At 35.9% G+C, this 26,272-nt stretch overlaps 1 protein-coding gene across 1 annotated transcript in view; it reads left to right on the forward strand.

Annotated features, from left to right (window-relative positions):
- The window catches only part of LOC103276349 (spermatogenesis-associated protein 17), a 130,440-nt gene that overhangs the window by 42,714 nt on the left and 61,454 nt on the right, over positions 1 to 26,272 (forward strand). Inside the window, exon 4 of the mRNA XM_008073752.1 lies at positions 14,248 to 14,383. Within this exon, the coding sequence (XP_008071943.1) occupies positions 14,248 to 14,383 (136 nt within the window). The remainder of the gene's footprint in view (positions 1 to 14,247; positions 14,384 to 26,272) is intronic.

The following is a 26,272-nucleotide window of genomic DNA, read 5'->3' on the forward strand; positions in this document are numbered from 1 at the left end:
CTTCTAATTAAGGGTCATTGCCATTGCATAGATATTACTGTAAAAAAATGTTGTGGGAAATGCTAAGAAATTAGATCTAAATAAGTTTTTTAAAGGACACTTTAAAAATGGGGTATATTATATGGATGAGAGCTGGTTTTATTTATCACTAAAGAATCGTGAAAAGAAAATTTGACACATCTCAAAACTTTCTAAGACTTGTGTCATTTTTAAAAACACTTTAGATCTTTACAATTTGCATATTTTCTGAACTGTTATTGTATTATGATAAATAGAGACTATCATATATTTCAGATAATGTTTTCTTAACAATTCAACTTTTATTTGTAACTCTTCCATTTATTTTAATTACTAGCACAGTGTGCAACATTTATTAATCAGCAGAGTCTTTTTAAGTTAAAATACTAAATTAGCTAACCCCATTAACACAGAATACTCCAAACAAGCAGTAATAGGAGAGGTAGTTACTGTGCAAATCGTATTATACATGCGGGTGCTCTAGGGCACAGTTAAGCATGATTACCCTCCTTTGATCCAGTATTCCTCTGCCTCTCCCAACTAATTTTCAGTGGAAATTTACAAAGTGCTGCTTTCATTTTTCCAGCTTAATTTTTCTAATGAAGTTCTGGTACTTTATAACACTGGGGATATAGATAATAAGCCTGTATATAATTAAGAAGTTCTAGAATTTGTCTACAAAAGAGCCCTTCATAACTTTGACTATATAGTGAGAACTGTGCTCGTTTTGTCTACTGTTTCTCTGAAAAAAAAATTGCTTTTTAAAAATAAATGACCACTGAATACTAGGATGCTATTCTTACAGATATCTAAGTATAAAGATATTTACAAGTTATTAACATCTACATAATTTGATAATTTGGAATACTTTTAGTGATATGCCTAAGAATATTACATATATACTTTTAGTATATTCAGTAAGACAAGTCATAAAAAGATACTTTCAGCTTTGTTATTTAGGGTTTTTCATATTCTTAGCACCCTTCCTAATACAATGCCCAACATATACCAAGTAAGCATTCGTCTGTTGACTTTTAGTCAGTTTCTGAGGCATATGGAATTTCTTTTGTGAAGGATAGTTGTTCCATGTAGTTGTTCTGTGTGTTAGTCACATGCATTTTTATATTAGTATGGTATTTATATATCCAAGATTTCCCTTATTTAAAATGTTTTCTCAAAGATCTCATACATTCTCATATAATTTTTAAAAACTGTTTTTGAACACTTTACAAATGTGTGTCATCCTTGCACAGGGCTCATGCTAATCTTCTCTGCATCATTCCAATGTTAGCATATGTGATGCTGAAATGAGCACATTCTTATATCATTTTTAATGTGTCTCTATTTAGGATTCAAAATTATGTGAGGGAAGGCTAAATAGAAGTTTGCCCAATAGAGCAAGAAGAGAGTCCCAGAGGAGATGGCATGGGCAGAGCTCATGGGGGTTTTAGTTTGCTGTCTGAGGACTCTCATGAAGTCATAACTTGAGTACCTCAGACAAAGCTGCAGAAGTGAGATGGTCAGTATATGTTGGAGCCAGAGGAAAAGGCTGTATATACCATGGTAAAGTATTTGGACTTTACCCTGAGGAAATAGTCATAAAACCATCACAGGATTTTAGGTCCTGCAATGAAAAATCAGATGGCTTAGTAATATCACTCTGCTACCTATGTTGATGGGTTAGAAACAGGAGTCACTAGAGACAGAGGCCAGTAAGGGAACTGTTGCCATAGTTCAGTAGTTCAGAGATAAAGTGGTCTTCCCATAAAACTGAGACACTAATAATGAAGAGAAGGGTTGACAAAATGCTGTATATGTGGAATCCTGTAAGTCCTAAGCCAGATTTAGGGGTCAGCCTGATAGGATGTGGGAGGTGTGGTCAGAGACACAGATTCATTTAGGATCACTGTCTCAGAGCTTTCTTTGTTGTAAAGAACAAAGATTTATTCTCAAGAAATTAAGGGACTATTTGAAAGACACATGGAAAAATTTTATAGGGACATGAGCAACCAAAGAAAAACTCAACTAAAGTGACCAGGAGCTGCAGGGACATGGTGTTCGTTCTTTAGCAGCATCTCTACTCTTCTGCATCTTAGCTTTTTCCTGCTGACTAACTATGTCTGTTAATTCATAAATCAAAATTTTTCTTTTTCATAAATCTTTAGCTTGCACTTAATAACCACTCCAGGACTAATTCACCATAACCTTTCAACTCTAGAACCCACAGCTAATTCTGTTTTTCAGTTCAAATTCCTGAGATAGAATCTATTTTGCTTGCTTTATATTGTCAAACTGGATCTTAACACAAGCCATAAGCTTGTGGCACAATAGATACTTAATACGTAAGTGTCACATTAATGGATATGAAGAACAAAGCTTTAGGCATTACACTTCCAGAACTCAAACTTTACTACAAGGCTACAGAAGCCAAGATAGCATGGTACTGGTACAAAAATAGACACATAGATCAATGGAACAGGACAGAGAATCCAAAGATAAAACCACGAACTTTCAATCAACATATCTTTGACAAAGCAAACCAAAACAACCATTAGGAAAAGGAAATCATATTTGGCAAATGGTGCTGGGAAAACTGGCTAACCAGGTGCAGGAGAATGAAACTGGATCCCCACCTATCACCATATACAAAAATTGACTCAAAATAGATCAAGAACTTAAATGGGAAACCTCAAACTGTAAGAATCTCAGAAGAAAACGTGGGGAACACTTTCTTGGACATCAGAGTAGGCAATGAATTCATGGCCAAGTCCTCAAAAGCAAATGCAACAAAATCTAAAATTTGGCTCATGGGACCTTATCAGGCTAAAACATTTTTTGCACAGCAAAAGAAACCATCAAGAGAGTAAGGAGACAACCCACAAAATGGGAAAAAAATATTTGCAATCTATGTATCTGACAAAGCCCTAACATCTAAGATCTACAAGGAACTCAAATAAACTGACAGGAAGAAACAAACAACCCCATTAGGAAGTGGGCAAAGGACATGAACAGACACTCCTCAAAGGAAGATATCCAAGCAGCCAACAGACATATAAAAAAAAGGCTCAGCTTCACTAATATCAGAGAAACGCAAATCAAAAACTACAGTAAGATATCACCTTATACCAGTCAGCATGGCATCATTTAAAGAAGTCAAAAAACAACACATGTTGGTAAGACTGCAGAGAAAAGGGAACACTTCTACACTATTGGTGAGAATGTAAGCTAGTTCACCCTTTGTGGAAAGCAGTGTGGTGTTTTCTTAAAGAACTAAAAAGTGATCCAGCAATCTCATTTCTGGGAGTATACTCAGAAAAATGTAAATTACTATACTGAAAAGTAACCTGCGCACGTATGTTCACTGCAGCACTATTCACAACAGCAAAAACATGAAGCCATATGCCCATTGAAAGTGGACTGTATAAAGATGATGTGGTACATATATACAACAGAATACTGCACAACCATAAAGAACACAATCATGCCCTTTGTAACAATATGGATGCAACTGGAGACCATCATTCTAAGTGAACTATCATAGAAACAAAAAACTGAATATTGCATCTTCTTATTCATAAGCAGGCCCTAAACATTAGGCATGTGAGCACAAAGGTGGGAACAACTGATGCTGGACACTACTAGTGAGGGGAGGGAGGAAGAGAGGAAAAGGGGCATGCAACCACCCACTGGATACCATGTTCACTACCTGGGGTAGAGGGGCTCGCTAGAAGCCCAAACCTCACCTGTGTGCAATTTACTTATGTAGTAAATCTTCACATGTACCTCAACTCTAAAATAAAATAAAAACAAATAGTGGATATGTTAAATTAATATAGAAATAGACCACTACTGTAGTCTAGGTGTGGTAGTCTATTTGAGGTTTCCTACTGTGTATCTAAGTATTCCTAGTTATCATTTGAAAATATTGTTCTTGAGTTAGAGAAAGACATTGTATATGGAGATAAAGAACTAGAAATAATCAGTGTAGAACCTTGGTGGTGGAATTTCCCAGGGGAAATTATATAGAGAGGAGATCAAGTACAGATTTCTGGGGATTGCTTTGATATTTAAGGCAGTGGTTTTTAGACAAGTTGCTTAACTACAATACATTGAGGTTAAAAACTGTGTATATAGGAATTCCTGAGTCTCAATCACAGATAGTTAGTCTCAAGGCATATATTTGGAAAATATGCCCTGGTGATTCTGATGCACAGTTCTGGTTAAGAGTCATTCATTTAAGGTATTAGCAGAAAACAATGAATCAGTTAAGAAACTGAGAAAGCAAGAAAGAGAATCAGGAGGTGTTGTGCAAATGGAATGAAAAGAGAACTCACTACAAGGAGTAGATGACAACTTGGTGCAGAGTTCAAATTCAGTGAAGACTGAAAAATATATAGGATTTAGTTGTTAGGAAGTCATTCATTAGTAGATTTTGTTTTCTTCTTTATCACTTAGTTTTTATTTATCCTGTATTTTCTGAAGAAAATTATAAGAGAGCTTGTCAAATTATTTGCCAAACTTCAGATATGACTTGTCTAAAGCTTCTCTTACCTATGGTTGTATATATATATAAAACCATCTTACCTATGGTTATATATATATATAACCATCTATATATGTCATATATGTGTCATATATAGATGTATATTTGATACTAGCACCTCTTTTTAAGGATTGTATTTTAATATTGAACCATACAGTCTTACTGGGAATTAACATCAGGTTACATTACCTATATATTATTGAATCCATATTATACTGCTTTTAAAATCATTTTGGTACATTTTTGGTACATTCACGATTTCTTTAGAATAACTGATATTGATTTGGTGATTTCATATAAAACTTTGCGCAGTAACTTGAAATACATTTTCTCTGGTCAAGGACTTAAAATCATTGACAGAGCTAGATACTCGCTTTGAAATGCTAAACCAGAGGTTAGAAGTTAGTAGCTTGTGAGTTGTTTATAGGCTTCAAGTGTGTTGTATTTGGATTCTATACTTTTCTAAAAATTAAGTTAATGGAAAATTAGCTAAAAATGGTAATTGACTCATTTAAAATCTAGATTTTTCAACTTAACTCATGGGAATTTCAGTTTACTGTTTGAGGAATCTTATTAAGTCATAGCTTCAGTACCTCATACAAAATTGCAGACACTTCAGATGGAAAGAATAGACCCACAGTCTTACAAATGGTAACAACTGATTAACACTTGACTCATCAGTTCTTCCATCTGACCCGTTATGTTACCTGTTTGACCCTTCTAGACGGATAAGTTGATGAGCCTCATTCTGGGGAATAAACTCTTCAAGAACAGAGCCCCTGACTTATGAGCTACACTTAACACAATACACAGTGTTTTTACATATTGAATTTTGATTCTTGAACTTGATCTAGGTTTTATTTATTTTGTTCTAATATATCTTATCACAAAAAATCATTCTCACTGAAAAAAGTCAAGGAAAAAGTGAATTCAATTGTGATTTCTCTTTGATGTTTATTGCTATTACACTAACAATTTTGGTAATAGGCCTATATTTCCTTTTCTCTTTTTTTACTACAAACACCATTTTCCGACTATGTCTCTTAAAACACTAGCCTGGAAGATGTTAGAGAGTTTTCTATCAAATAAATTTGAGAAAAATTATACTAAAAACAGTTAAACAGATTTTTAGCATTTAAGGGACTTCTCAGTCTTAAATATTCTTTTATTTAGTGTGAATCTCTAAGAAGAGAAATATAATGCAGTATTTAGCATTTTGCAACTGTATTCACTCATTCATTAAACGAATATTGTTGCACACCTACTGTGTATCAGGCACTACCTTAAACACTGGAGACATACCAGTGAATAAGATAGACAATGTTCTCCTGACCTCATAGAGCTGAGACTGTAGTTTGCAATATGCTGCTCTGGATATAACGCTAAAAAGAATGTCTGATTTTCCTTAGTGCTTTTTGTTAGCTTCAGCTTATTTTGTTCTCAGACCTTCTTAAGAATAATTTGATGTGTTTCTCACTGCCTTATTTTCCTCCTCAAATATGTGTTCTTTATATCATTTAGTAAGTCCTTTAAATATCTGAGTTCATCATTTTTAGCCATTTTGGAAACTTTGTTAGTTTAAAACATTTGATGTAAATGGCCCAAAAGAAGAGCTCATGTGAATTCTCCTTAGCCTAGGCCTTTAACTTTAGTGTCTTTTAGCAGAGATTTTTTAAAAAGGTTTTTCACAATCAACTAGAGAAAAGTAAAGTGAATTCTGCAAAATATGTATCAGTTTCTTGCATAGATGTAATGAAATTACTGAACCAGGATGCCTTGAGATCGATAATGATAATAATAATAATACGTGCAGGGAAATTTATTCTTTTTAATCTATGAAAAATGTAAGGAAAAGGGGAAATATATCTTTCCATTTAAATTTAGAAGCTTGCATTACAAGCTTACTATTTACAAGTCCTGCCGCTTGTATTTTTTATTTTTAAATAATATATTTCTACCTCTACCCTAGGGAAGAGACCTGTGCTGTCAATATTGCTGCCTAAATAGTTCATGAGTTTTAAATTCCTACTGTGAATTCTACTCTAAGCATAAAACACTTTATGTATTAAGCACTTATAGATCTGGATACATTAAAATCCCAGTGGAAGTTGTCTTTATCCATAAAGACTACTTCCTATTCAAAGTTGTTGCTCATTTTATTAACATCTTTTCAACAAAAATTCCACCTGTCTACAGCATCTTAATAGATGAGTAGACTATGTTTTGAAATATTTTTGTTGTTATTAATGGACTGTATATCAAGTTTACCTGGACATTTGAGTGGTTAATACATACAATGAAGACATTTTACATTTCTCATATTATAGGTAATGAAAAGAGACTTATTTATCTGCTAACCTTTTTAGAAAATATAGACTTTTCTGTATCATAAAGAGTAGATAGTCAGCATTTTGTGGGCTTTTAAAAATGAATTGGAAAGTTGGTTTGTTTTTTGGAGGGGCTGACATTATTCATTATTAATTATACATACTACAAATGTAAAACATATCTCATACTATTTCAAATATAATTGGCATAAATAATTTGTATATTTCCAATTATGTATTCTTTCAAAATGCTTTGTCTCAAAAAAGTTTATGATTAGTTAATTGAAGGGGACTAGCCCCTTGCCAGGTCGTGAGATCTCCTGAAGGAGAGATGGATAGGCAAAAGACGAAAATCATATACCGGACACCTGCTTCTTGAACAGATGACAATTTAATGTTAGTTAACAGAGCTTTTATACCATTCATAAAGGGGCAAGACAAAGAAAATTCCTTCCCGTACATATGCTCTACAAGTTACCACTATCTAGTGGTCTTAGCAATAAACAAGCCAGGAACCCTATAAACATTCAGACAATGAGTCTTATTCATAAGGCCAAAGATGATAGTTTTAGTCCAAAGTCCCGAATTACAGTCCTTGAACTGTCTCCAGAAAGTTTAGCAGTAGTCTTCCTTCTGGGGCTTCATGTCCTTCAGAGTTCTGTAATCGCCTTTGCTGTCCAGGTGTCTTCGTTACTTTTCTCTTATCCTGCAGTGCTTTGTCAATCAGGCGGGCCTCCAAGGCTGGCTCCCAACAGTTAATGAAAACTGAGTCATCTGGTGAGATCAGATATGAACTGGTTATAACTCAGCACTAAAAACATTAAATTTGCTATTTTTATAATAATGATAAAAATGTTACAGAGTATAAGAATAATTATTGAGCAGATGTACTTTTATAACATGAACATTTTTTTATTTTTATTTATTTATTTATTTTTGAGTTGGAGTCTCACTCTGTCACCCAGACTGGAGTGCAGTGGCCGCTCCTGGCCACCGCAGCCTAGACCTGCTGGGCTCCGGCGATCCTTCCGCCTCAGCCTTCCAAGTAGCTGGAACTACAGGCACGTGCTACCATGCCCGGCTAATTTTTTATTTATTGTAGAGATGAGGTCTTGCCAAGTTGCCCAAGCGGGTCTCGAACCCGCGGGCTCCCAAAGGCGTGGGATTACAGGCTGAGCATGAAAATTTTTATAGTTGGTTGATTACCATATTAGATTAAATGCACTACATCTGTCACAATTTTCTCTTTTAATCCTTTTATCAGCCCTTCCAAACTTTTGACTTAAGTATCTTTGCTTGCCAAGTTTTGTATATCTGTGTGTAAATTCTCTTCCCTTAGTCTATAGTAAATTCTGTCGTATTCTTTTTTTCTTTATCTCAAGTAGAATAGCTGTTTTGTTTTGAACATTACAAAGCTCTGACTTCTTGCTCCTTCTTTTGAAAGTAATTTTAGATAGGCTTTTAAAGCAAAGATTTTGGAGATGACTCCTAGTACTCACTCCTGTGTTCCTGTTTAGGAGTACCTGTCCTTCCAGTATTGTTAAGGGTTGGCTTGCTGCTCACATACTAACATGTTTATTAATATAGCTTGTGACCTTTTGAGACTATGCTAAGGTTCTGCCATAGAAAAGAAAAAATAATAGGCATAATCCCTCCTTAATGCAATATAGTAGATACAACCACTGATTTCTGAGTGATTCTTTGGTCATTTATTACCACAGTATTGCATGCTAAAGAAGCAATAGCATCTTACAGTTGTTCTTAAGGTCATTAGAAGTAAACTACTACTTGAACATATGAAATTCAATTACTCAAATATTGAGATAGTAAAATTCATATGACCTTATTTGCTATTCTGTCATCTCATTATATTTTCTTGTTTCAAGAAACAAGAAGTTTTCAGGTTTTAAAATTTGAAAACTAAATAATCTTATACCCACTCTGAGACAAAGAAAAATATTCGTTTCTCTTTTCCTGCATGAAAAAGTGAATGAATCAATAGTCACTTATTGTGTAAGAGTCCTATATTTATTTTATAACTCATAAATACAAAGTCTCTTCCAATAAAATGTGGAAAATGCCGTATTTCTCTGGGTATCAAGGATCATAGGATGAAATTTGGTGACAAAGTTTAGAGAGAGGAGTGTGATCGTGGGCCAGCTGCCTTGATCCCCAGTATTTATTAGCCTTTGAAATGTTGTGGCCAAGTCAGCCCCTCAGGGAGAGAGCCAGTGTAGAACCTGACAATAGCTAAAGAGTGTGACTGTAGTATCTGTAACTGGGATAATATTCCCTAGAGATGTTAAGAAAGACAAGATGAGACTGCTGAAACTTAACCTGTTTTGATAAGAGCCAATATAAGTTACCTATGAAGAAAATTCTTCCTATTTTCCAGACATCTTCACTCTGTACTTATAAGATCCCACATGTGTGCCCCAATCTTTTACCTCTAAGCATTTTACCTTTTACCTCATACAGTTTCCTTACTTGCATCTTCTACCTCAATTTCCATTTCTATATAATAAAATCTAACCAATTTGTGAAAGTGCAGGTTAGATACTGCCCTCATTGCTCTTTATTCTCATCCACTTTTTTTTTTTTTTTTTTTTTGCCTCTCTCATAAAGTCTTGCTTCCCCTCTTTATATTGTTGTGGTTATTTGTCTTTTTCCCTCATAAGATTTGAAGTCTTTGGATGAGGCATCTGCTTATGCCCCTTTTTATACTCATAGCATCTAGCACAATATATTAAACATATTAGTTACTTAAAACATATTTGATGGATTGAAATAACTGTGAATCAAGTCATCAAAAGTTTACTATATACTTAATGTTTGCTTACATAATACAGACCCAGAGCTGAGCATCCGTTTGAATATTATAAGGGCTATCTCTAGGAGAAGCCTAAATTTCCCTTTGCCTCTTCTGCCCGGCCCCTCCCCTGTCAACGTTCTCCATTCAGCTAAAGGAGGAACAGGGCTGCTGTGATCTCTCTTTAGAAATTTTCTTGGCCTCTCAGGAGATTTAAGTAGTAAAATGTCACCCTGGATTTGCCTCCTATGGGGAGAATTCTTGACTGTCTTTCTCTTTCCTTTTGTTGGCCAGTGGTGAAAGAGTAAGACCATTCTCTCTGGAAAAACAACTGTGCTATCTCTTAGCACATCTCTTATCTTTGCTACCTGTTGAGATGCTGAGAGTAGGTCCAGGAGCTGTCCCCATATTAGAAAAGGTTGGATTATACAAGCTTTGCTATACATTTTTGGAGAAAGTTGTTCTAATTTGCTATTTCTCCTGCCTCTAACCAAGGCAGAAAGGCTTACTTGTAAGCTTTTCCATGCTCATTGGAGAATTTATTACAGTCTAGAACCAAATTCCTAACTTGTTATAAAGTATCCCTTTATTCTGCTTTGTGCTCAATGCATATATTGCATTGGGAACTCTTCAACAGAGAGGGAGCAGATCTAGGACATGACTGGTGTCAGACCTATTCCTTAAGCCATGTGCTTGATATCTATATCTATAAATCACTGTGTCCATTTTGAAATACCTAATTTACCTAAGGTAGAAGTTACTGTGGCTTGCATAACTATCCTATTGGGCAGTCAGAATTCATACATATATAAAAATAAAGAAAACTGTTTTGCAATTTGTAATAATCTGTACTATATTACTATATATATTCTCCATTGGCAATTTCATCTTCACTATAAGGCTGTTTATTATCCACTTCCTTTCCTTCACAAGAACTCAATTTTCTAGCTATGTTGCATGCTTTTAAGTTTCTTCAGCATTGCTTTTTAATGTTCAAACCCACCTCCCTATCTTTGTATGAGAGGAGATCCCCCAAAAAACCCAGAATTTATTTATAAAAAATTGTGTATTTATTCTTACATGTTTAAACTTCAGTCACCTTCAAAGTACTTTTTCCTTGATGCAATGAACCTTTGAGATACTTTTTCCACTGCTCAGAACAGTTTTTAAGCTCATCAATTTTGATGCCTTTTAGTGCTTCTGCCATTTAAGAAAGGCAGAAAGGTGAATGACATTGAGAGAAGGACAGATAGGGAATGACCAAAGACTGAACAGATGAAGTACATTTGAAGAAGCTGATGGTTGGTTGAAGAATTTAGGCTTGAAGCAGTAGATAAGAGAGGTTTAGAATTTGAAGATTTGATTTATCTGACAGTGAAATAATGGGTTGGAGGAAAACCTAGAATGATGAGTGACAATAGTAGGACTATAAAAAAAGGCAGGAAATGAAAGAGTAAAAAGGTGGAAAAAAGAAAAGTGTAATTTGTCAGTTTTCTTATTTGAGAAATAATGTTAAAGATATTAATACTCAATATATACAACGTAATTATAATACATTTGCAGTGAACCTATTGTCTCTGAAGCAAATTGACTATTTTTAACTTTTGCTTCCTGAGACCTCTGTGAATTCTTCTGTAACTACTCATTCAAGTAATGACTTATTTGTTTTTAAGAGTTTTTGCCAGATCTATATGTTTGATAATATAATAACAAATAATAGGCAAGTCTGTATCTTCTTTAACATGCATTTCAGTTACTTGAAAAGTACTCACTATTTGCTGAATACAAAATACAACTGAATATAGATTTAAAACTGGTAAAATAACATATTTTTAAAGTAATTGACAATTATCTGAAATTTCATCATAAACTAAAGTGATTTTGAGGGTTTTCATAGCTACTTATACTTTATTGAGCAAATGTCATTTGAAAATTAAATATTTTTTCCTAATTTGAAGATAAACATAATATAAAGATTATTTATAAAATATCTATATATTTTTGAATATATACACATATAAGCATGCATATATATATATATATATACACACACACTTAAGAATATGCATGTTACTTTAATGAAACATTATGACTAAATTAAAGTAGAATTAATTCATAAGTAGGGAAATACCTAGTCTTTCAGCCTTATCTTCTCAGCCATCCATTCCCTCGAGAAAGAAAATTTTGTTCAGACACAAAAGAAAAATGTACTATTAAAATGCAATTCAGAAGTGATAAAAACTGTAAGTGCAGCAGCCGGCTCACAGCACCTCCTTTGTATACTCTGGGACATTGGGGCCGCATTAATTTTTGTGTGTGTGATGTCCATCCCATGTGCAAATTAGCATTGGAAGGACCATAATCTATCTTATATGAGAGCTCTTTTCTCAAGAGAATATGTAAATACATGCTTCTGTAACTCTGTATAATTCAAAACTTTGTACTCTACTTATTTTTTAATTTTAATGGTATTAGAAAATATTTTTTAGGAAAAACATTAAGAAGAAATTTATTGATATATGTTAAAAAGAAATTGCAGAGGTATAAAAATTAGTGAAATAGCACTACTTTTTCTGTTTATTAAGTGGCAAAAAATAAATTTTCAGTTGAATTTACATTTTTAAAAACACCCTTTCTTGTCCTAACTCAATGAAATAATTTGTGTCAAAATTTTGGCATATGGCAATGGCTCAAATAAATATATGATGAATTTCAACATTATTTTTTCAAAGTCTGAATTTTCAGATATTTTTCTCAGTAGAATATTTTATTTTGTGATATATATTTTCATTTCCCAGAGCCTTCACTTTTCTCTAAATGTTTCTGTTGTTTAGAAAAAGCATCCAACTTTTATTTCATTGATCCCATATCTCCTTTGATCGCATTTATTAAAAATTTCTGAGTTTACTTCTGTTCCTGCATTATGATGTCTGTTTTCTTTAGATTATCCTTTACAATTGGGTTGATGTCTTCCTTTCATGTTGATTATTTTCCTAATTGGTAATCCATTCTTAAATTCATACTAAAAAGGAGAATGTAAAAATTAGATTAGAAGCTGAATTTCTGTGAGAAAGTGGCTTTTTTTGATTGATAGATTTTATTAGGTACAGCCTTTTAATCAAGACACCTCCAAATTATGATATTTGAACTCAATTTTTCTGGGAGCTTTCAGTATCTTTTGAAAAGATGCAGTCTTCTGAAGGATATAGGTCCACCGCCAGTTCACTTAAGAGAGAAGCAAGGAAAGAATTCAGTGGGTAGACTTTGGATTAAAATTCATATATTCCATTTGATGCCTCACTTTGGCCTTCTACCATGCTTACTTTCCCCAAGACTACAGCTTTTTGGTATAAATTTTCCTGAGTATAGGCTCTTTTGTGGATACATGAACTGGCACAGCTACTAGAGCATTTAATTACTTTCTATATAGATTTTTAATCTGTTTTTGGCTTTGTTCCTCACTCTCACCTTCTGCAGTAACTGTAGCCCAAGTTCTCTACAAATTGCCCAATTTCTCTTTGGCATCTCAGTCTTTTGGCACCTAGATTTCAGTCTTCTTAACTCTTCTATGTCAGTTACAAATTTCTATCTGCTTTCTACCTACCAAAATTTGGTTGGCATTTTCAGTTGCTCCTTCTCACTTTCTGCTCTCTTTCTTTTTGTAGGTTTATAACCTTTTTTATTCCTTTCCTGTTACTTGAGGGGGTTTTGGTGAAGGATTTGAGCAATTCATCAGGTTACACTAAAAGGACATCATAGTCTTAGATGTTCTGTGAGAGTATATATGGGTTTTAAAAGTTTGGTCTTTGCTTTTATGTTGATAATAATAACACCTAAAGTAAAAATGATAATGATAATAATTGCTGCAACAAAAAGTAGCTTCTACTTTTACTTCTACTTTTAGCACCAACATTATTTATTGAACTCTTGTTCTTTTCAACCTCTATGTGAAATGCTTTACATATATTGAGTTGTTCATTCCTCATAAACACCCTATATAGAAGTAAAAACTCATAAAGGTAACTTGCATGAAGGAATGCAGCTAGCAGAGGCAATGAAAGCTAAGATGTGAATACAGGTCTGGCTGACTCAAAAGCCCCATTATTCATAACTTCTGCCAATGATGCCTCCGTTATTTGTATGACTTAAGATTTGTAGAAAAACCTATTTCAATGAGCATTGACTGTACTGACTGCCCTTTTTATTTTGGGATGCTATTTTCAAATTAAGAATATTTATGCTTATATGATGAATTTTGAGTTTTTGACATCATTAATTCATAAATTTTTAATTTAACATTGTCTATATTTACAAAACATTTGAAGCTCACAAAAATTCTGTGAAGAAAGTTTTAGTATCTTCATTTTCAGAATAAAAAATAAAGAATTATGAGTTATCAACAGAGATAGTGGCAGAGGTTGAAATGGAATGTAAGTATTTTGATTATGTATCATTTTTACTGTCCTATACTACTTCTCCAAATCCTTATTTTTTAAAATTAAATGACTCTAGAAATCAAACTAAGAATATCTCCTAAATATTTCTTTCAGGTTTTTACCATTTTCTTCCTACCATAAAAATAAAAAATACATCCCATCAATGCATTCATCAAGCAAATATGGTCCCGAGTCTTATGGAGAACAACATTTTCGAAGTGAAAATCCTAAGCAATGGATCTCTGATAAGGTACATTAACAAAACATTAAAAGTGATATTTCTTTGATAAGCTTAAAATATACATTAGCTACAGCAAATGTAAACATTCTTATTTTAATTAAGACCTTCAGGATTACAAAATTACTCATAGCTGTTTTATGTAAAGGTACTACTGTGCTGCTGACCTATTTCAATAAGAGATTTGTATTGTTTTTTCAGTATTGTATTCTTATGTTGTATAACTTAGCTACCCTATAATCAATGGCATGGATCACTGACTTTGGCATATGATCAGGGCTTGAATATGAAATCACAGAATGCTAACTCTCAGACTTGGAGATTAGTGGTTGCTTGCTCTCTCCCAATATCTGTGTGTAGATATATAGCTAAATAGGTAGAGAGAGTCATATGTATGTGATATACATATGTAACATAATGTAGAACATGTACTTAACTTACATATATGTGTGTGTGTGTGTATGTGTGTGTGGGTGCCTGTGTGTGTGTGTGCGTGTATGTGCAACTCCTGTGTCTCATGCACATGCATAACAGGTACAGCACACATATGTTATATGTGGCACATGTGTGATGTATCAGTCTGGGCTCAGGATACCATAATAAAGTACCACGGACTGGATCACATCAACAACATACAATTATTTTCTCATAATTCTGTAGGCTGGGATTCTGACATAATAGTGCTGACAGAGTCAGTTTCTGATGTGCCCCTTCTTCCTGGCTTGTAAGCAGCTCCTATCCCCCATGTTCTCACATAACCTCCTCTTTGTGGGCAGAGAACACAGGCTCTCTTGAATCTCTTCTTATTAGGGAATAAATTTAATCAGACCAGGACCTACCTTCATGAATTTTTTTTTTTAAATTTTAGTTGCCTCTTTAAAGGATCTGTGTCCAGTATATAATATTGGGGGTAAGGGCTTCAATGTGTGAATTCCAGGAGACACAATTAAATCCTTAGCATTTCATTCCTGGCCCCTAAATTTCAAACCCTTCTGAGTGAAAAACACCTTCTTTCCATCTTAACAGTTCCAAGAAAACATATGAAAAAAGCTTCTTGACATTAGTCTGAACAATGAGTTTATGAGTTTGGGATATGACTCCAAAATCATAGGTAGCAAAAGCAAAAATGAAATTGCATCACACCAAAAAGTTTTTGCATGGTTTGCAATAATCAACAGAGTAAAGAGACAATCTATGGAATGGGAGATAATATTTGCAAACCATACAGCTGATAAAGGATTAATATCCAAAATATATAAGGAATTTATACAGCTCAATAGCAAGAAAACAACCTCTTTTAAAAGTGGGAATAAAACCTGACTATTCAGTTGTATGAATTCCTTATATATTTTGGATATTAACATTTCTCAAAAGAAAGCGTGCAAATGGTCAACAGTTACATGAAAAGATGCTCAACATCAAGGGAATGAAAATCAAAACGACAGTGAACTATCACTTTACATGTGTTAGAATGGCTATTACCAAAAAGACAAAAGATAACATGTGTTGGTGTAGATGGGGAGAAAGAACCCTTGCACACTGTTGGTGGGAACATAAATTAGTTTAGTCATTATGGAAAACAGTATGGATGTCTGTCAAATAATTAAAAATAGAACTACTGTACAATCCAATATATACTTCTGAGTATATATTCAAATGAAATAAAATCATTATATTGAAGAAATATCTGCACCCCCATGTTTATTGCAGCATTATCACAATAGCCAAGATATAGAATCAACATAATTGTCCATCGAAGGATGAATGGATAAAGAAAATGTGATATACTCACGTTAGAATACTACTCAGTCTTAAAAAGAAGGAAATCCTGTCATTTGTGACATGGAGATACCTGGAAGACATTATGGTAAATGAAATGTTAGGTACAGAAAGACAAATATTACATGATCTCATGCATATTTAGACTCCGAAAAAGCCAAACTCATAGAAGTAGAGAGTAGAATGGTGGTTGCCAGGGACTTAGGGTGAGGGGCAGGGTGGGAAATGAGGAGATGTTGGTCAAAGGATACAAAGTTTCAGTTAGAAAGGATAAATAGTTCTAGAGACATGTTGTACAGTGACTACAGTTAATAATAATGTACTATATACTTGGAAATTGCTTAAATGTTCTTACCACAAAATCTGAATAACTGTGTTAAATATTATGGATATGTTAATTAGCATGATTGTGGTAATCATTTCATAGTGTATACATATATCAAAATATCATGTTGTATATCATAAATATATACAATTTGTATTTGTCAGTTATACCCCAGTAAAACTTTGGAAAAACAAAGAACTACCAAGAAATTGCATATAATCAGATATGGGTGAAACTCAAGGTATGATTCATCCCGAGGTAAACTTTCTCTCCAGCTGTGAAATCAGATAAGTTATGTACTTCCAAAATACAATGATGAGACTTCTATTCCAAGAGAGAAATATTGGAAGAAAGGAATGGGTGATGGGTCCTAAGCAAGTCCAAATTCTAGCAAGGCAAATTTCATTAGATGTTAAGACTCAAGAATAATCCTCTTTGGTTCAGTGTTTTGCCCTCTAGTCCCTCTGGTTTTGCAGGGTCTCTCTGCAAGTGCCCTGCCCAAGTGGCTCTCTGCAAGGGTGGGCTCTACCTCTGAGTCAATGGATAGGGTCATCCTGTCACCCTGACACTGGAGAGGTAACCTCATCCTTTGAAACACAGATACAATCTTGTTCCCCTAGGCCTGTTGTGAGAGTGGCAGCCCTAATGATCTCTGAATCCCCTTTAGGGTCATTCTTCCCCTTCCTTTATGATAGTGATCCAGTCCTTGCAGACTCCAAGAAGTCCCACAGCCTGCCTTAATTAGGTTTCCCTTTCTCTGCCACATTTAGTTCAAACTATCAGTGTGTTAGGTGGTATAATTCTATCTCTTTTCTGGCTTCTGTTGAGGGTTTATGTAGTCCCTGAGTAGCACCCATCATCTTTTTACCTATATGTTAGTCAAGAATGTTTTCTGGGCTCTGGAAATAAAAAGGTATATAAGATATTGGTTCTACCATGTTATACAAGGTCTGACAATTAAGTACACAGACTCATCCTACAAAAAAATGCTTCATACCTCATTGCTGAATATCACTGTGGTCACCCTTGAAGCACTTCTCTTGAGAAGCTATGCACTGATGCCAGTGGCTAGTCTACCTGTCAAAGCATTTTTGGAATTCTTTTTCTGGAATGGCCATCAGAGTTGTTGTCATATTATTGTTGATGTCCTAAATATCATCAAATTATCTTCCTTTCAATATTTCCTTTATCTTCAGGTAAAGGGAAAAAAAGTCATTGGGGGCCAGATCAGGTGAGCAGGGAGAGTGTCCCAACACAGTTATTTGTTAAGTGGCTAAAAACTTCTTCACAGACAATGCTGTGTATGCAAGAGCTCCTTCGGGACAGTATTTGCATACACCTGCCAAAATTTTCAGTAAAGATTTTCCTATTTCTCTATTGATGTTTGTTTGGTCTGCTATGCCTCTCACTGTTACCTGATGATTCTGACACACAATTCAATGAGTTTTTGCATTGTTTTTGTCAGTTCTACTCATTACTGACTGTCCTGAACTCTCTTCTTCAGTAATGCTTTCTCTCCCCTCAAAAAGAAGTTTAGTCTTTGTGCACTGCTGTTTTCTTCATGACATTATCCCCATAAATTTGGACTAATATGTCCCTGATTTCACTTCCTAGTTTAACAATAAATTTAATGTTTGTTCGTTGCTCTCATTCAAGCTCTGACATTCTCATGATGGCAAGACACTGCTACACATTGACATGAACACAGCTGTGAGACACTGATATACCAAGGTTATGAAATCTTGCCAAATGGTTTGTACAATGCTGCCAATGTAAGTGCAAGCTTGGCAAGTTCACCAACTTAATTGTCAGATCTCGTGTGTTCCATTATCAATATGTTCCTACTCTAGGACAACACTCACAAGTTGTTGTATGACCCCATTTAATCTTAATCGCATTCTTAAAAGTCATATTTCCAATACTATCACAATGAGGGTAAGGCTTCAACCATATACATTTTGGTGGGGAGGAGGCACAATTCAGTCTATACCGTGTGACATATATGTTACATATGCAGCATGGTGACTATAGTTAATACATACACATATTTATCTTGGTGCTAAACATATATAAGACAAAAATGAGTGTTTAAAAAATATCAAAGGAAACCATATTATCATCTAAGGACATTCCTGAGAGAGTATGCTTTTCTAAAAGCATTTAGTGTAACCACATTAGACGGTTATATTCCCCAAAATTAAATGCTATTTTAATTATATTATGTTTTATACTTATAACTTTTTAATTTAAGTTTTGACTTGGATTAAAACTTGAAATAAAACTGAATGAATGAAATAGTTTATATAAATGTTTCTTGCCATATTACAATTCAATAAAAGATTCAAAAGTAAGAACATTATTCATAAAACAATATATAAAGGAAGAAAATAAATAAATATTTCTTATCTAATTTCAGAATTTTTTTGACTCTTAAATAAAACTGTCTGAGTTGGGAAAACATCAAGATGTCAATCATGATAGGAGGGGAAAAGTTAGGTCTTACTGTGTATTTAACCTATTGTCTAATGTAGGGGAGAAAATAATTTTTGTTTTCTCTTATGGGTTCTTAGTTGAGACACTCTCCTGAAAATAAAAGTCAGATTAACAAGGGAAAACTCGGAGAGTTCTGGTAAGATGGCAACGGCATAAGTGGAACTGTGAGATTCTCCAAAAGTGAGTTCCCAAAAAGACTTACTTTCCTTCCCCCACCTCCTGCCCACCGCCAGCCACACCGGTCTGAAGCCTGGAGACCCTCAGCCCCATGCAAGGCCGGCTATTGTGGCCAACCGGATGCTGCTGCTACACCATAGGTGCCCTGGACCCTGGCTGCGTGGAGATCCCAGCTCCCTCCCTGGCTACAACATCTCACCCCGTGGAGGCCCTTGGATACCGCCTTGTGGAGATCTGGGTTCCCATGCTGGTTACACTAATCCACCTGGCACCCAGTCGCTGCCAGCTCCCTCTCTAACTGGGTTCCCAGCCCAGCGGCCCGGTGCTCGCTCCTCATAGTTCCAGCTCCCCGCCCTGGGTTCTGGGCTTGCACCCAGCCCTGTTTCAAGTTGCCATCACCTGGGGAGGCTCTAGGTACTGCCCCTCAGAGATACCAGCTCCACTCATGGCTGAAGTACCCTTTGCGGGGCCCAAAGCCTCTGTCACCACTCACCACCTGCCCTTCAGAGCTCCGGTCCTGCTTTGTGGGACCCCATGGTTGTGTAAGGGAACAGTATATCTTAAGGAGGTGCTGACCAGCCACTCTCAGCTCTCAGCTCCAGAAGAGGGAATTCCCAGCTCCCTCCTCTACCCCAGGCTGCTGGCAGCACACCAGATCCAGCACCCATCTGTATCACTGATCCCCGGTGTCTGATGTGGGAGACACACCTCCACAGCCTGTCATAATGGATTGCCCACGGACCTGGACTAGAGGAGAGATAGGACGGGTGGAGAGAAAGGATTTGCGAAAGAGTAGCTGCCCACCTCCAGCATTTTCCAGGCAGAGATTTGCATTGCCCTATCTACCTATGAGCAGCCTCCACCTTGGTTTCTAAGGTAATGTCGCTAAAAAGGAGACGAAAGCCCCTCCCCTATGCTCAATCAAAAACAGGCAGACCTCTCAGGTAGCAAGCCTGCAATGAACGCAAAGGAGAGAGGATAGAGATCAGAGCTGAAGAGACTTTAGACACTCAGGAAAGATTCCAGAGCTAGTCTGGTTTCTTATTTTGACTCCTATTTTGATTTTATTGTTTTAACTGTTTGTTGTGCTCATTTTGTTTGCTTTTTGATTTAGACTATCTGCTTGTGTTGGGGAAAAACACATTAAAAGGCATGATTTTATTGGACTGTGTTTGTGTGATTACCAGTATGCTTTAGGGAATTTTGTTTGTGTGTCTGTATTTCACTCTTTTCTGGCCTTGTGTCTCTTTTTCCCCATTAGTTGGTATGTATGTCTGTTTTCCCTCTCACTCTTCTCTCTTTCTAATTTCCTCTAGACCATCCCTTCCATTATTTTCCTTTTTTGTACCTCCTTTTGTTCCAGGGAGCAAACCTATACCCCGCTGCACAGACAGATTGTAAGGCAGTGGGAAATAGGTACCAGTGTGCCCATACACTTGTTGGTGGATACTGGGATCAGCAGATAGATTCTGAATCACAGCTTCCCCCTCAATTAAACCTCAAAACTGCAAAAAGTACAGCACCCAGCCCACACTCCAGCCTCAAAAGTGAACAAAGCCAGAGGACCCACATAGGGAAGAACAGGAGATTGAACAAAAGAAGTAAAAGCAACCCCACCTCCCCTGAAAAACAGAATTAAAGAAGGGGAGGGAAAGGGGGAGAGAGAGAAAAATCTACACAAATGAAGAAAAATGAAAAGAAGAACATGGGTTTCTCTCAGACACCTGGGAGGACAGACACTGAGAAAACTGACTTCAGAATGCAAACAATGAAGAGCCCCAGAATGACAGGTCTCAAACTACAAACCTAGATATCAAGACATTAATGGAGAGATTGAAAAGAATTGACGAGAGACAAGAAGAAACTAGGAAGGAACTGATAACTGAGATAACAGTAGTGAAGAATACTGTGAATGAAATAAATAACAAACTGATAAGCATGGAAAGCAGAATTAGCCAAGCAGAAGAATCTCAGAGCTTGAGGACCAAAATATAGAATTAACCCAAACTGTCAAAAACTTAGAAAGGAAGCGCAAAAAGACAACAAAACCTTAAAGAGATGAGCAATTACTTCAAGAGACCAAATTTAAGAGTACTTGGACTTCCTGAAACAGAAAGAGAAACAGAGGCCACCCTGGAACAAACATTCCATGAGATTATTGAAGAAAACTTCCCTCATCTCATCAGTGATGCAAAAATTCAAACACAAGAGATTCAGAGAACTCCTACAGGACAAAAAATGAGAAGACCAACTCCTAGACACATAATAATTTGCCTAAACAAAGTAGGTATAAAAGAAAAAATCCTAAAGGCAGCAAGAGAAAAAGGCCAGATCACTTACCATGGAAGACCAATTACAATAGCAGCAGATTTATCTACAGAAACCCTGCAGGCTAGGAGAGCTTGAATCCTTCTTCAAAGTTCTAAAAGATAAACAATTTCAACCACGAATACCTACCCAGCCAAGCTAAGCTTCATCAGCGAGGGAGAATTAAAATCTTTCCCAGATATCCAATCCCTAAGAGATTATGCTGCCACCAGACCACCTCTACAAGAAACACTTAAGTATTGAACACAGAAGAAAGGAAAAAAGAATAACAACATTCTTCACACAAGTACAGGAAAAACACACGAACCAACCCCAAAACCAAAAGAAAGACAACAAACAAAGAGGAACAACAACAACAACTCTATAAGAACTTTATCACATTTTAATAATTAGCCTGAATGTGAATGGACTAAATGCACCACTGAAAAGACATAGAATGGCAAAATGGATAAAATATCACCAGGCAACAATATATTGCCTTCAAGGGACCCATCTCACTAGAAAGGACACGCACAGACTCAAAGTAAGAGAATGGGAAACAAATTTTCAGGCAAACAGAACACAAAAGAAAGGAGGAGTCACTATTCTGATTTCAGAAAAAATACCATTTAAGTTATCAAAAATTTAAAAAGATACAGAAGGCCACTTTATAATGAGAAAAGGTTCACTCCATCAACAAGAAATATCTATCCTAAACATATATGCACCCAACATAGGAGCGCCAACTTTCATAAAGAAGCTTCTAGGAAAACTCAAGAAAGATATTGATTCTAACACTATCATAGCTGGGGACTTTAATACCCCACTCACAACTCTAGACAGATCACCAGTACAAAAAATCAGCAATGAGATCTGGAACCTCAATGTGACTCTTGACCAAATGGACTTAATTGATACCTACACTCCACCCGATGACCACAGAATATACATTCTACTCATCATCGCATGGAACGTACTCTAAGATTGACCACATATTTGGCCATAAATCAAACATAAACAAATTCAAAAGATTGAAATTTTTTCATGTACCTTCTTGAACCACAGTGGAATAAAAATAAACATCAAACCAATATCATTCCCCTCAAACCCACAAATACATGGACACTAAATAGCACGATGCTAAACAACTCCTGGGTCAACAATGAAATCAAAACAGATTAAAAGATACGTGGAAACATGAAAATGAGGAAACATGTTACCAAAATCTCTGGGAGTCCATGAAAGTCAGCAGTAAGGGGGGAATTCATATCTCTACAAATATACATGAAGAAAATGGAAGGATCACAAATTAACAGCCTAACAAGTCACCTTAGGAAGCTGGAAAAGCAAGACCACCAAAACCCTAACTTTAGCAGAAGAATCCAGATCACCAAAATAAAAGCCCAAATCCGGGACACAGGAGACAAAAAGGTAATACAAAAACTCAATGAAACAAAAAGCTGGTTCTTTGAAAGGATAAACAAGATCAATGGTCCCCTAGCTAGACTGACCAAGAAAAAAAGATAAAAAGCCCAGATAAATATAATCAGAAATAGAAAAGATGAAGTCACATCTGACCCTGAAGAAATACAAAAGATCATTAGAGACTACTATGTACACTTGCATTGAAACAAACCTGAAAACCTTAAAGAAATGGAAGACTGATATCACACAACGTGCCTAGGTTGAAACAAGAAGATCGAGACCCTAAATAGACCAATAACAATCAAGAAAATTTACTATGTAATAAGAACACTACCTACAAAAAAAAGCCCTGGACCAGAGGACTTTCCAGCAGAATTCTATAAGACATTTAAGGAGGAGCTGATACCAATCCTACTGAAAGTATTCCAGGCAATTAAGAAAGATAGAATCCTCCCCAAATCATTTTATGAAGCTAACATCACATTGATACCCAAGCCAGGTAAAGAACCAACAAAGAAAGAGAACTACAGGCCAATATCTTTGATGAACATAGATGCCAAAATTCTCAACAAGATCCTAGCAAACAGCATTCAACAACACATCTCAACAATCATCCATCATGACCAAGTAGGCTTCATCCATAGGACGCAAGTCTAGTTCAACATTCGCAAGACAGTATATGTAATTAAATAAATCAACAGATGTCAGAACAAAAATCACATGATTATATCATTAGATGCAGAAAAAGCTTTTGATATAATCCATCACCCCTTCTTGATAAAAACCCTCGAACATCTAGGCATACATGGAACGTACCTCAAAATAGTAAAAGCCATCTACAAGAAACCCACAGCTAGCATACTCCTAAACAGACAAAAATTGAAACCATTTCCCCTGAAAACTGGAACAAGAAAAGGATGCCCACTCTCTCCCCTGCTGTTCATTGTAGTATTGGAAGTCCTGGCTAGAGTAATCAGAAAAGAGAAAGTGATCAGGGGTATCAAAATAGGAAAAGAGGAAGTCAAGTTATCTCTCTTTGCAGATGACATGATTGTGTACCTTGAAATCTCAAGAGAATCTGTCAAAAGCCTCCTTGCACTGATAAAGGTCTTTGGCAAAGTCTCAGGGTATAAAACAAATGTGCAAAAGACAATCATATTTCTTTACACCAATAATAAACAAACAGAAACCCAAATAAAAAGCACAATCCCATTCACAATAGCCACAAAAAAAATGAAATACCTTGGCATCTTCTAACCAGAGACATGAAAGCCCTTTACAATGAAAACTACAAAACACTGCTCAAAGTAATTGAAGATGGCACAAACAAGTGGAAAAATATCCCATGCTCATGGATTGGAAGAATCAACATTGTGAAGATGTCCATCACACCTAAGGCAATCTACAGATTTAATGCAATACCCATCAAATTACCAGCAACATTCATCTCAGAGCTAGAAAAAACAATACAGGAATTCATATGGAAACACAAACGACCAAGAATAGCCAGAGCAATCCTCAGCAAAAAAAAACAAAGCAGGAGGTATCACATTACTAGACTTCAAACTTTACTATAAAGCTACAATAATCAAAACAGCTTGGTATTGGTACAGGAACAGGCATATAGACCAATGGAATAGAATTGAGATTCCAGAAGCAAAACCTCAATTTCTCAACCAACTCATCTTCGACAAAGCCTCCACCACTAACCACTGGGGAGTGGAGAACCTATTCAGTAAATGGTGCTGGGAAAACTGGTTGACCACATGCAGAAGATTCAAACAAGATCCCTATCTAACCCCATACACAAAAATTTACTCCAAATGGATCAGAGACCTAAATGTAAAACCTCAAACCATAAGAACCCTAGAAAATGCAGGACACACCCTTATGGAAATTAGAACTGGCATCCAATTCCTGAAAAAACCCAAAATGCACGGGCCATAAGAGATAAGATAGACAAGTGGGACCTCATTAAACTGACAAGCTTTTGCAAAGCCAAAGAAACCATCAAGAGAGCAGGGAGACAGCCTACAGACTGGGAAAAAGTATTTGCCAACTCCATGTCTGACAAAGGCCTAACATCTTGGATCTACAAGGAACTCAAACGTGCTGAAAAGAAAAAAAACAACCCCATTATAAAGGGGGCAAAAGATATGAACAGACACTTCTCAAAAGAAGACATCCAAGCGGCCAACAGACACATTAAGAAATGTTCAACCTCACTAATCATCAAGGAGTTGCAAATTAAAACTATACTGAGATATCACCTAACTCCAGTCAGAATGACAATTATCAATAACAAAAAATTACAGATGCTGGAGAGGATGTGGTGAAAAGGGAACACTGCTACACTGTTGGTGGGAGTGCAAACTAGTGCAACCTCTGTGGAAAGCAGTGTGGCAATTCCTAAAAGCTCTAAATATCGACCTCCCATATGGCCCTGCAATCCCCCTACTGGGAATATACCCTGAAGAACTCAAATCACTCTATAAAAAAGATACCTGCACACTTATGTTTATCACAGCATTGTTCACAATAGAAAGAACTTGGAACCAACCATGCTGTCCATCAAAAGAGAACTGGATTAAAAAAATGTGGTACATATACACGATGGAATACTACGCAGTCATAAAAAAGAGCAAAATCATGAATTTTGCAGCAACCTGAATGGAACTAGAGTCTATAATACTGAGTGATCTCTCACAGAAACAAAGATCTGAGTATCACATGTTCTCACTCATATAGTGGACCCTGAACATCTATCATAACACTATGGTGTTGGGAAACTATGGGGGGGAGTAGGGAGGGGAAGGGAGGAGGGATTAACAGTAGTCAATATCTGTCTGGGGGCGGGGAGACACCCTTATCAACAAGGGTGCCTGAATGATGCATATTTGTATACCTAACCCTTAACCATACCCCACAATCTTAAAATAAAAAATATGTATTAAAAAAAAAACAAGGGAAAACTCAGCAGTTTATCATTGGATACTCTCCCTCATGCCATCTTGCAGGCCTCAGTTCAAAAATATTTCTCTCTCAGCGCAGTGGCTTAGGGGCCTTACTTAAACAAGAGGGGGAACCCAAAAACCTGGGATTTATTTATTAAAAAATTGAGTATTTATCCTTGCATGTTTAAACTTCAGTCACCTTAAAAGTACTCTCCTTTTGATGCAATACACCTATTGAGATTTTTTTTTTCCACTGCTCAAACAGTTTTTGAACTCCTCAACTTTGATGACTTTTAGTGCTTCTGCTGTTTTTATTTTGTTTCATGTCTTCCACATCGGCAAAAAGTTTCTCTTTGAGGTCTTTCCTCATCTGGGGAAACAAAAAAGATTGCTCAGGATGAAAGCTGGTGAATGGGGGGGGGGGGGGGGGGATAGAGGGCA

Source organism: Carlito syrichta, unplaced genomic scaffold, assembly GCF_000164805.1.
Source record: "Carlito syrichta isolate Samal-C Ts95f unplaced genomic scaffold, Tarsius_syrichta-2.0.1 Scaffold316055, whole genome shotgun sequence".
Lineage (NCBI taxonomy): Eukaryota > Metazoa > Chordata > Mammalia > Primates > Tarsiidae > Carlito > Carlito syrichta.